General features: G+C 57.5%; 2 protein-coding genes across 4 annotated transcripts; both read right to left on the reverse strand.

The window, feature by feature from the left end:
* Positions 1–20: 20 nt before the first annotated feature.
* Positions 21–8,466, reverse strand: Fxyd7 (FXYD domain containing ion transport regulator 7). Of its 3 annotated transcripts, none has more exons than XM_078033243.1 (6): positions 8,311–8,466; positions 4,275–4,304; positions 2,566–2,640; positions 2,434–2,467; positions 2,155–2,195; positions 21–422 (listed from the first exon to the last, which is right to left on the reverse strand). In XM_078033243.1, exons 1-6 carry the CDS (start codon positions 8,339–8,341, stop codon positions 400–402), a joined length of 234 nt encoding a protein of 77 aa, XP_077889369.1. In that variant the 5' UTR covers positions 8,342–8,466; the 3' UTR covers positions 21–399. The 3 variants fall into 3 exon arrangements, with proteins under 3 accessions (XP_077889369.1, XP_077889368.1, XP_077889367.1); XM_078033242.1 differs by having other exon boundaries at positions 2,425–2,467; positions 8,311–8,465; XM_078033241.1 differs by lacking the exon at positions 2,434–2,467.
* A 165-nt stretch (positions 8,467–8,631) lies between these two features.
* Positions 8,632–11,576, reverse strand: Fxyd1 (FXYD domain containing ion transport regulator 1). Its single transcript, XM_078033239.1, has 8 exons — positions 11,513–11,576; positions 11,110–11,174; positions 10,609–10,641; positions 10,325–10,399; positions 10,135–10,171; positions 9,134–9,183; positions 8,908–8,958; positions 8,632–8,764 (listed from the first exon to the last, which is right to left on the reverse strand). Exons 2-7 carry the CDS (start codon positions 11,168–11,170, stop codon positions 8,936–8,938), a joined length of 279 nt encoding a protein of 92 aa, XP_077889365.1. The 5' UTR covers positions 11,171–11,174; positions 11,513–11,576; the 3' UTR covers positions 8,632–8,764; positions 8,908–8,935.
* Positions 11,577–12,009: the final 433 nt, after the last annotated feature.

Genomic DNA, 12,009 nt, shown 5'->3' on the forward strand with positions numbered 1-12,009 from the left:
ACGAGGACACGCAGACAGAACAGGGGACACCAAGTGCACATTTATTAAGCTCCAGACGTGGACGTCGAGGGGCCCCGGGGAGCGGATCCCCGGGGAGGAGACGAGGAGGCGCAGGGGGGCGGCACACGGGGGTTGGGGGCGCTGGGGTGGACTCCCGGATCCCAGGAGCTGGAGGCCTGAGTCCCTGGGGCTGGGATGCAGACGGGCTCTTTGGGGGATCGTCATTGCCAAGGCCTGGGGAGGGACAGCGGGGTGCAGCGGCTCCAGCCTTGGGGTGGGTGGGGCGGCTCATTCGGGGGAGCGCTCCCCGGCGTGAGGCTGGGGTCCCCACCGCCTTCACCCGGTCCTCAGGCGCCCGCGCGCAGGCAGGGACAGCTGTGGAGGCTCCCGGAGCTGCTGTTACACGCCGCCGCCGCCAGGGGCTGGGAAGAGGAGGGGCCGCGTTAGCAGGGGGCGGGCAGGGGGACTGGGGGTCGCAGCGAGTGTAGACTGGGGGAGGTCACCCTTCCCACGGCCAGGACCAGGGAGCCCCCATCCACCATCACCATGGAAGTCAGACCCCCAGCATTCTCACCCCGACCTGGCACCCCCGCCCCTCCCCACCCCCCACACACCCTAATATCTGATCCCCATGGGGACACCTTCCTGGCTGTCAAAGCTAACCTGAGCTTTTGTGGGGAGTCCCCCTACCAGCAGGGAGTCCCACCCCTTCTACACCCCCATTCTCCTCCTACACGCTTGCTCCGCTCCTGTACCCCGCATCCTCAACATTTGGATGCAACAGGAATGTCCTCGGTTCCCACCTACTCCGGGTCAGTGTCCTGCAGGGTTCTTACATCATTCCCCAGGTACCAGGGCCCAGACACCCTGCGACACCGGTGTCCACAGAGCAGGCTACCGGTGCTCTTAAGTATCATTAACAGAACATGAAACGGGCATGAAATCCTACCCGCAATAATTCCCCCCAACACGGGATCTTCCAAGCCCCTCCCCTTCTTTTAGTTCTAAGAATTTTTTAAGAGGCAGAGAGATTCCCAGCTCTGATTTTTTTTTTTAACAGTCCCTGGAAAGGACGCGATTCCACTAAAAACAGGTCAAGATATTTTTACATAATTAAAATTAACACCCCAAGGGGTCACACTCTTCCACCTGCATGTTTATCTCCCTCGTCATCCTCCACCCCTCCCCATCTCCCCTTCCACCTTCCATCCACCTCCACTCACGGCACCCCTCCTCCAGCCTCCAGCCTCCAGCCTCCAGGCTCCACTTCTCTCTCTCTCTCCCCCTGGGGCCTTCCCTCATCTTCTCCTTCCCATACTCCCGCTTCCTGACACCCCACACCCTCGGATGCCTCCATCCTCTTCATGATTTACCCCTCTTCCATCCGCCTGTCTTTCTCCTTCAGCCTCATGTGCCCAATCCCACAGGTCTTTTTTTCCCCCCCAGTGAATTTTTTTTTTCTTTTTTTGTACTGGGAATTGAACCAACGGGAGCTTAACCACTGAGCCACCTCCCCAGCCCTTCTTCTTATTATTATTATTTTTTTTTTTTTTCATTTTGAGACATGTCTCACTAAGTTGCTCAGGGCCTAGCTAAGCTGCTGAGACTGGCCTCTAACTTTCCATCCTCCTGCCTGGGCCTCCTGAGCTGCTGGGATTGCAGGCTAGTGCCACCCACCTCCACAGCTCTTTTTGTCATTTGATACAATTATTCCCAAACCCATCCTCTCTCCTCCCTCCTTCTCTTTCCTTCCTTTCCCATCTTTTCCTGAGTCATTTCATCCTAGGTCTGCCCAGCTGAACAAGTAAGTCTGAACCGCATTCTATTCTCTGATCTTCCCCGCGCTCTGACTTCCTTCATGTCTATGGCCTGAAATCCTCCCCCACCTGGGGTCCCTCTCTTTGCGGGTGTGGCTTTCTTCCCTGGGAAATGAGCTCCTCCTTGCTTTGGGGGACGTATGCGTTTGTTTCTGGCAAGTTTTTTGTGGCCCCTTTAGGACACAGGGAGTCCCATGGACCCCTGTGGTCTAGCATCTGCCATCTCAGAGACCCAGTCTCCTATGGGACTGTCCCAGGTGCGACCACCAGGCCCCACCCCGGGACCTTGCAAGGACTTCTCTGGCTGCTGTCACTCAACAGCCTCCCGCGGCCTCACCTGAGGAGGGGAGCTCCGACTTACAGGATTTGCATGTTGGGCTGTGGAGGCAAAGGGAGAGGGAGGAGCGTGAGGAGGACCTGCAGCCCCGGCCTCGGCCACGCCCTCTCCCGCCACGCCCACCAGCCCGCCACACCACGCCCACCATCCTGCCACGCCACGCCCGCCACGCCCACCACTCTACCACGCCCCCGTCCGCCACGACACGCCCACCAGTCTGCCACGCCCCCGCCCGCCACGACACGCCCACCCGCGGGGGGGGGGCCAGACCTCTCCGACCTGGAGTCCGCCTTCCTGCACTTCACCTTCTTGCCTGTTAGGAGAGGGAGCGACACAGACAGGACACAGGACATAAGGATGGGGACAAAGGCTAACCCGGGGCAGCAGGCAGCCCACGGAGGACAGACTTACTGAGGATGATGATGATGCCCAGCACGAACATGATGGTGGCCAGAGTCATGCCCACGGTCTGCACGGTGGCATAGTCTAGGGGAGATGCGGGACGTCAGGGCATGCAGGGGGCACACCCCAGCCCCGGGGCCTCGGGCCTGGGTTTAGGCCGCCCAGCCAGGGGCCTGGAACCTGGGGGTGCTGGATGCTCCTCCAGGAGATTGGGGGGACACAGAGCATGGGCTTGGGGAGCTCCCCTGGGCCTCCCTCCCCTCCTCTCCTCTCCTGCCCTCACCCTCTGTGTCGCCTTCTCTCTGCCCCCACCCCACCCACAGGCACAGAGTCAGATCCCAGCTCTCCTCAGCCTTCCCCTGGCCCCCAGGGCTCTCCGGGTAAAAGCCAAGGCTCACCACAGCCCTGGAGACCCTGCATGATCCCATCCTGTTCCTCCTCAGTTCTTCACCCCCCACCCCCATGCTGGCTTCCCTGTAGCTCCTGGAGTAGATCCGGTTGTCCTGCCTCAGGGCCTTTACACTTGCTGTTCCCCTACTTGGAAAACCCTCCCTCTGAATATCCACAGGGCTTCCTCCCTCTGAGCTTCAGGAATGTCAGAGAAACCTCTGGTTGTCCTGTTTAGAATTTTCCCAGCCTCTCCTCCACCCTTTCTCGTAAATGACGGAATTCTGGTTTCCCTCTGTAAGAAACACTCTGGCTTTATATTCTTGTCTAAAAAATGACTTTGATTTTTGAGTGTCCGTCTCCCTCCCACGGAGGGCAGGGTCAAGGAGGGCAGGAAACCTTGGCTGTATTGCTCACTGCAGTCCTCCAAGGGCCTGGAACATTGCCCACACAGAGCCAGTAACCAGCAAATATTGGCTGAAGTGTGAATTTGTGGGGCCCCTGGTCCCTTCCCGCAGCGGCCAGGTCTCTGCCCTCCAGCAGGGGACGCTCATGCTTGATTAAGCACTCATCAATGAACCAACCAAACAAAAACATCCAGTAAAAATCCAAGTCATGGCAGGGTGTGGTGTGGCTCCTTCTGCCAGGGAGTCAGAGGAGGCCTGTCCTACAGAGCAGTCATTATTTGATCTGAGGCCAGAAAAAGGGAAGGGGACTTGGCCAGCTATGTGGAGAGCTAGGGGACGAGTCCTCCTGGCAGAAGGACCAGTACGTGCAAAGGCCCTGTGGTGAGAAGGAAATTGACATATTGGAGGAACAGCAAAAATGGTGGCAGGGAGGGGAGATCGGGAGGGTATACAGAAAGGGAACTGGAGCCAGGCCTGCCAGACCTGGGGGTGACTTCTTTGTGCCCCAGGGCCATCAGTATGATTGTCCAGGTGAATCCTTCCCATAGCCCACTCAGGTGGGAGTTATTACTATCTCCTGTTTACAGAAAAGCTCAGGGAGGCAAAGCCACACAGTAGGGAGAGGAGAGTGCGATCCAGGTGACCTGGACTGAGTCGTTACTGTGAAGACATCCCCTGTCTGCTGCTCCGATAACTTCGAGGGACCAGCTCAGAGTCCCGCGGAAGCCTGAAGGAGACTCAGAACCACCCTAATCTGGTTCTGCTCTCCACAAACCCAGCGGATGTGAACTGTACCCGCGTGGTCACAGGGGTTGGTGGCCCATGAACCACAGAGCCATGGCTGAAGTCAACTGGCTGTGGGAACACACACAGCCACCCCTCCATCCAGCCCTGGGTACCACTATGAAAAAATCCGGCACTCACCATAGTAAAATGGGTCGGGTTCCTCGGGAACTGTGGGAAGGAAGAGGGGGAAAGTAATTCAATGCTTGTTCCTCAACATTTCCGACGACCTCGTTGGGGCCATTGGTCTAAAGGTTTCTGGGTGGAAATTAGATGAAAAGGTCCCTTGTTCTGGATTATGTAGCTCCAGGGCAGGACACAGGCCTGAAGAATGGGGCATAGGATAGATGCCAACCCCCCACTCATTCCATCGTTTGGTACCATCCCCTGTGCAGTGTACCATCCACCCAACTGTACATGGCCATCGCTGTCCTAGACCCCTACGGAGGTCTGGGGCAAGCTATGGACTGACTCCCCGAAAAATACACACACTCCCATTTAAATAGGAAGCCCAGGGTCAACCATGCCACTGGCAGACCACTGAGCTATCAGCTTCCCCTGCACACTGCCTCCAACTTCCCAGTCATCAGAGCACTCCCAAGGGTAGGTGCTACCGCTATGGTCCTCATCTCCTGGCTCTTGACACCAAATCCATTACGGGAGCTATGTCGTTGTTATTCTATATCACTTAAGACACCAGCCAGGTTACAATCCAAAGTCGATTTTGTGATGGTGTCGCAGGACGCATATGCCTATGGATCTCTACCACAGGAAGCGCACGCGCCTCGGTTAGAAGACTTGCCCTGACTTCAGAGATGTTAACGTGGGGATGGGAATCTGCCTTTCCCTCTCCATCTCCCTGTCCCAGACCATATTCCCCTGGGGGGAGCTCAGAACATCTTTCCATTTCCATCCTGATGGCCCCTCGTGGAGCAGAATGCTGCAGCGTGCGTGCCACTAGGGAAGGGGGCCAGGGGACATCAGGCCATGTCAGGAGTGTTCTTTTCCCCCTTTGAAGGCACAGGGAAGGGTGTCTCCCTTGAGGTGGGTTGGAGCTGTGGGATGAATTCTGGTCCATGAACTGTGAGCGGAAGTGTCACTTGTAGGCTGGAACATTTCAATGACCACTGTATAGAGCTCTGGTTTGCCTGTGACCTGGGGGCCTGTATGTTCAAGAGAGTAGTGGCTGCTCTAGTTTTTTTTAGGTGAGTACAAAATGCCCCCCACAGGTCAACCTGTGATGGACATGGAGCATAAGTGAGAAATAAAAATCTCAGCGGATGATCATCACCGTCACCATCTGCTGACACTTTTGGTACTGCTTTTTATCAAAGCAAGTGCCTAAAGTGACAGGTACAGGAAACAGAGGCAAGACCCTGACTCAGTGTCTAAGTTTGCGCCTTCCAGGTCTCTTCTAGTCTCCAAGGAGGAAATCTTCATTGGTGCTGATGTGGCTTTAGTTGCCTACCAAACCTTGTTGATCCCCCTCTTACCCAAGAAAAAAAACAAAACTGTGCTCAGAGTCTTTGTCAGGTAATAATCATATCTAGTAGAATTTTGTGACATTATCGAGTTTTCTCCTTTTATTTAGCGATCTCGTCAGAAGTGGATAGCACTAACTCCATGCCAGAGCCACTTCTAAGCCCTTTACAGATGTTGACACATTTAATCTTGGCAGGAACTTTCCCATAGGGTGCTATCTTCGTCTCCATTTCACAAAAAGGAGGCGCTGGACCCAGAAAAGCAATGCCACTTGCTTTAGATTGTTTGTATGTTTACTCTCCATTTAGAGCAAAAACAAAAAACAAAACAACAAAAAACCCAAAAACTCATTTTCCATTTGTGGTGATGATATAAAATGATGCTAATTAATTTTTTAAAAAAGTGAATCCTTCCAAGGAAAAAAAATATTAAGTAAATAGCACTGTGGGGAACATTTGAATAAGTCAAAAATCTGGAAGGTGGTACTTCAAAGTGTCTCCCATCAGGACACAGTGTTTTAGTCACCTTGAGTCACTTTAGCTCCTGGACCAGAGTGAGTCGATTTGTTTCGCTCATCTCTGCTGTTAATCCTGTCACTTAGGTAAGGTTCTCAAAGAAGTTTTCTGGAACAAATGAAGGAATGTCAGGCCCTCCTAGGCTGTGGGAGTCCGAATCAAGGTGGAACAGTTGGATTATCTTCTTTTGTCTCCCAGTTTTCCAAGCATCCTCCTCCAAAGTGCTCAGGGACCCTTTGGGTGAGCATCTGTTCCCAAATCCTCTTTGCTTTGCACCTGAGTGCACAGTGCTTCATGCAGAAGATCCTGGGCTGGATCCTGCTGGCCCAGCAATCTGGTTCCCCAGGGTGTGGCTGGGCTCAGGGTGGAGCCAGGAGACGGAGAAGGAATGTGCACTACTCCTGGCCAGTTGCCAAGGAGAGATCAGGAAGGAGGTGGTTGCTATGGCAACAGGGGCATCTTGAGAGGTGATGGGTCCGGGTCCTCCAGGCTGGCTGAGGTCCTGTGTGAAGCTTGGAGGTTGGGCCAGATTTTAACTCCCTCTCCTCCTTCGCATCTCCCTCTAATGCCCCTGCAGGGCTGGCTTCTGGCCAAGTTGAGGGTCCCTCTCAGTTGTGCTCACACATCCCCCTTTTCTGTTGCCCCTAATTCTCCTTCCTTTCCTCTGACAGGGTGGGAAGAGACTCCTCTCCCTCCCCCTGCTCTCCCCAGCAATTCATTAATTCATTTCCTCAAGCAGTTTGCCATACACAGCGGGGGTTTTTTCCTCCCCAGGGAATTCCCGAGACCTGTGGTCCCCTCTCATGCTGTGACCGGCCGGGCCGGGGAGAGGGGAAGGGGGAGGGTGTTGAGGCGTCTGCCCTCCCACCTCTGCCCGTCTGCTGCCATCGATCCTGCTAACCGCCACCTCTGCAAAAAGAAATCCTGGGCTCCCGCCAGACTTGCTGGCTCAGCCCCGCCCCCTCTCCCTAGGGTGGCTCCAGCCTCTGCAGCCCCCCCCCCCCCGCCCTGCTTCAGATTCTGCAGATATGGCTCAGCGCAGCAGCCCCTGCCTGATGGGAAAGGGGGAAGGGAAGGAGAGAACCGGGTGGAATTGGGGTTCCCTTCACCGCCAGGGGCTCCTCCGCCTCCGCCCTGCCTTCCGTACAGGAAACACTTCCCAGGCCCCCTCCCCCACTAAAGCACCCCCCTCCTTGCTCTTCTGCAGACCCAGGCTCAGCAGGGGGGTTGCTCGGGGCTGGAGTGAGGATGCGTTTAAGTGGGAGCATATCTGGGTTAACGGGTGTGAAATGTAACTGTGCGCGGCTGCACGGTGTAGGGGGACATGGGGGTGGGGGAACAGCGATGTGCATCTCCGAGGATGGAAACCACAAGTAGGTGCGCACTGGGAAGGAGGGTCGCCTCACCCTAGTCCCACCCTTGGGGTTCACTGCAGTGGTGGCAGCCCCACCCTATGCTGCCCCCCCCTTTCTATTCCTCTGCCTGTGGCTCGGTGTCTCGAGTCCCTGTGCATGGCTGTCTCCATCCGTCTATCTCTGTGTCTCTCTGACTTCCTCTCCCTCTCTTTTTCCTGCATTCTCCCTGAGCCTCTGGGAGCCTCGCACCTATCTGCCGGTTTTCCCCCATGTCTCTGACTCTGTGTCTCTTCTATCTGTTTTAGGTTCAATCTCAGGTGGATTTCCCCCTTCCCTTCTCTCTTTTTCAGCTGATCCTCCTTCCCTCTGAACCTGCCTGTAGGAATTTCAGGAAACACCTACGGTAGCAGACGGTGCTGGAAAGAAAAGGGACATGGACCCTTTCTCCCTGCCAATCCAGGGTCCTGAAATCTTCCAGAACCTCCCTGGCCACAGACCTGCTGCTTCCCACCCTCAAAGCCCATCTCTTCCCGTCTGCTTCCACCACTGTGCTGGACCAGTCACCCAGTTGCCATAGCAACCGGTCCGAGCATCCTTTCTCCGGGGATTGGCACTCTCTCATCGTAGGTCCAGCACAGGGACGATATCACAGGGGAGCAGGTGTCCGAGACACCACAAGGAGGGCCAAGGGGTGCGCCACAGGGGCCTCCTCCCATCCCCTCTTCGCTCCTTTCCCTTTCAGCGCCGGAATCTTCCCACATCCTCTCTCCTAAGCTCTCAGATCCCGGAGCCTCCCCGGCGCCCACTCCCCGGGGCGACGCTCACCGTTCGTGGGGGTCTGGGTTGGGGTCGCCATGCTGAGCCAGAGCAGGGGGCTGCTGGATGCTGAGGCAGCGAGGACACGGCTGCAGCAGCTGGAAGCAGGACAGGCTGATGTGGGGGGGAGATGGGGGGAGCCCTGGTGTTGGGGGGGCCTGTAGCCAATGGGGGCCCGGGGAGCCCGCCCCCGTCCAGGCCACCCCCGCCCCCGCCCCCGCCCACTGCCGTCGTCTCCGCCCCTTCCCCAAGGGTGGGGGCGCCCCCTGCCGGGGCCAAGGGGGCTCCCAGGCTTCCGCGCAGAGGGACTGACAGATCAACAAAGCGCCGTCAAGAGAGAAAAGCACGTTTTATTGGAAATCTGAGAGGCTTGGGGACTCAGTGGGGCAGGGCTGGGAAAGGGGGCAGTCTAGGTGGCAGGTGAGCAGGAGGTGGGTGGGACGCATCAGGTGCCAGGGGAATCCTGTGGGGGGAAAAGGGTGAGAGGCGAGGAAGGACCTCAAGCCCTCTCCTCCTCCCCCTCTTAGCCACCTGCCCAGGCTGGTACATCACCCCCTCTTCCTCCCTCCCGTGCCCACTCCCCAAGCCCAGGTGGCGCTGCAGGACCTGGCCGAGTTCCATGGCACCAGGTGTTCTACCGCCGGCGGGTGGACAGACCTGACGGGGACACAGAAAGTTGGGGTGTCAGGAGGGGCGTCCCTGAGGAGGAAGGGCAACTCCCTGCCCACTGGCTTCAGCTCAAGTTCTCCCTTTATGCTGCCAGAGAGGGCCAGGAAAACGGCTCTTGGAACCAGCTTTCACCCCCAAACACCCGCAGTCTCCCCAAACTCACGGCGGATGGAGCTGCGGAAAGTTCCCTCCTCTTCATCGGGTTCCCCAGTTCTGGGAAGGGAGAGCAAGGGGTGGGGGGGAGGGCACAGGATGGAAAAGGGGAGGCAGTGGCTTCCAGAAAACCCCCGATGAAGGCCTCATCTCCCAGACTTCACGGAGTCCCACCTACCCCAACGAGCGCGCTCCGGGTACGCCCCGAAAGGAGGAGCACCCAGGAGCAGTTTGTGTGGCAGAAGGCGGTCCAAACAGGTAACAGTGAGTACCACCGGGGATGCTGGGGAAGGGACTTGAAGTTGCGGGGGAGGGGTGGTCAGAGGAACTTGGTAGACTGCCAGGAGGTGATCTGAGTTGGAAACCCCAGAATCCTTATCTCCCAGTGAGTGAGCTTGAATAAGTGACTATCTCCCTACACCTCGGTTTAATCATCTGCACAATGGGGGCTGGTAACAGCGCCTACCTGAAGAGGTGGTATGAGGGCCAAATAAAATAATACGCAAGGAAAGAGCGTCTGGCACGTGGTGTAACAGTCAATACGCATTCGTTATGACTTGTAGTGACATCCATCATTGTTTTAACACGAAGGTGTTCGCTCCATGGTACTCCTATGTTGGTTGTGCTTTAAACTTTTTTTTTTAAAGATGAATCAAAGCGCAAGGAAGAAGACTCTGAGCTAAACTGGGCCACTGTGTGAGATGATCTCATTTCACCGCGGCTCGCTCTCTATCAGCACTTTTGATATCGTGCTTGTGATTTTAATCGGCGGGGCTCTTGGAACCACCGCCACCCACCACCTTCACTGGGCCGGGAGCTGGACCAAGCAAGTCAGGACGTTAACTCATCGCTTGGTCCCGGGACTTGGTTGGGGGCTTGGCACATGGGAGGTGCTTCGCACACATTCTTTGAGGGGTTCCTGGCTTCGGGTTGGCAAGACTTGCCGTCTCACCCCCAGCGCCCCTCTAAGAGCAGGCGAGGGGCGAGTGGGGGCTGGGAGGGCCTTCTTACCTCTGTTGCTGGTTGAACTTGCATCGGCATCTCTTGCCTGTGGGGGTGGGGAGAGGGTCGCAGAGACTGAGATTGCGTCCTCCCACGCGGGCGCCCAGCCCAACTGCGTTCTGGCAGCAGCTGGCCCGGGTGAGGGGCGGGGCCGCGCCGGCAGGGGCGGGGCGTGGGCGGGGCGAGGCGCAGCACTCACTGAGAATGATGAGGATGCCCAGGATGAAGAGGATTCCGGCGATGGTGAGGCCTCCGATCCGCAGGGATTGGTAGTCTGAGGGCGGCAGGGAGCAGGGTGAGGATGGGGTGGGGGCGGGGAGAGAGAAGAAGAGCAGGGGGCAGGGCAGGGAGGAGGAAGGAGAAGAGGAGTGGGAGAAAGGGCCAGAGACCCGGAGAGGGATCCCACAGAGCCAGGGAGAGGAGCAGAGAGGACAGGCACGCCCCGGCAGCCCTCTGACTCCCGGAATAGATGCTGCCCCTCACCATAGGTGAATGGGTCGTGTTCCTGTGGCGCTTCTGCAAAGAGAGAGAGAGAGAGATCCGGATTTGGGTGCTTCCCAGGACTCTGAACAGGGAGAGGTGTCAAAAGACCCTGTGGGGGCTCCACCTTCCTGGGCTGAGAGTTGGGGGACTGTTGGACCTGGGCAGATTGCCCACCCACTCTGGGCCCTAGACACCCACCCCCTGGGTTCTGTACTGGGCAGGGGGTTTCTGTCGCTGCCCCAGCACCCCCTGTACTACAGCCTGTCAATCTGGGGGGAGCCAACCCCCATCCCTCCCCACCTTTGCCTGACCCGGGGTTTCCATCCTCTCCCTTCCTCCAGTGCCAGCCTGTGAGTGGACCCCAAGCAGGAGATCCCCAGTTTCCTGGAACTCTAGCTGAGTCCATTTTGGTAGGGGTCTCCCACTTGTTTCTCTCTAGGTTTCTGCCACCCGGGTCATTCGAGAGGCTGGAGTGAGCAGTGGGCTGCCCCCGTGACTCACCTGCATTGGCTCTGGCAAGAAGACCCACGCAGAAGACCAAGATGTGGCCGACAGATGCCATTGTCCTGAGGGCACAAAAGGGCCAGGAAACGTGTACCCTCATCCTCCCCATACGGGGGCCTGAACCCACAGGGTTAAGTCAGAGACCGTCAGGGACTTCATCACAAAAGTGTCAGTCGGCTAGCTTAGTGGCACCCCCTGCTTGGTGCCACCAAAGCAGCTCACACAAACAGAGCCCAACCCAGCCAGGGCAGAGCCACAGGTCTCCTGCGGGCCTCTGCCTCCCCGTAGCTGGCCCCAGATTCCTCAAATCTACCCTCACAGGGGAGGCAGGATTCCGCCTCACCCAGGTGGAGAGACAGACACTCTGCAAGACAGTGGGACACACCCCAGTCCCACCTGCCTGCGCACCACGGCCTCCAGAACGAGCCCAGCCAGCGTCCCTGCCCTCTGCGCCCGCCCGCCCGCCGGCTCTGTCCGCTCTCAGCCCTGACCCTGGGTATAAATATCTCCCACTTCACCCTGGAAGAATCCGCCTCACAAGGCCACCATGGAAACCGCCTTCCACCCCCCCACTTGGGGGTCACGCATAGTCCTGGTGGGGCGAGGCCTGGCGGCCACATCGCCACACAGTAAGGCCACCCCTTGTCCTCTCCTGGAAACCAGCAGAAGAGGGAGAAACACCCGTTCCACCCGCCCCTGGGTGACATCTTTCATAACCAGTCAACACCAGACAAGTGACATGAGGCCCAAGCTAGTGGGCCTGAGAGAGGACAGCGACCAGGGGCAGGGACACACACACACAGGCGCACACACACGGTGGGTGGCGCTGCCCTGGAGATGGACAACACCCTCCCAGCTGCTGGTGGGAAGAATGTGGGGTGTAGACAACCTCACGCA

The sequence above is a fragment of the Ictidomys tridecemlineatus genome, chromosome 15 (assembly GCF_052094955.1).
Source record: "Ictidomys tridecemlineatus isolate mIctTri1 chromosome 15, mIctTri1.hap1, whole genome shotgun sequence".
NCBI classification, from domain to species: Eukaryota; Metazoa; Chordata; class Mammalia; order Rodentia; family Sciuridae; genus Ictidomys; species Ictidomys tridecemlineatus.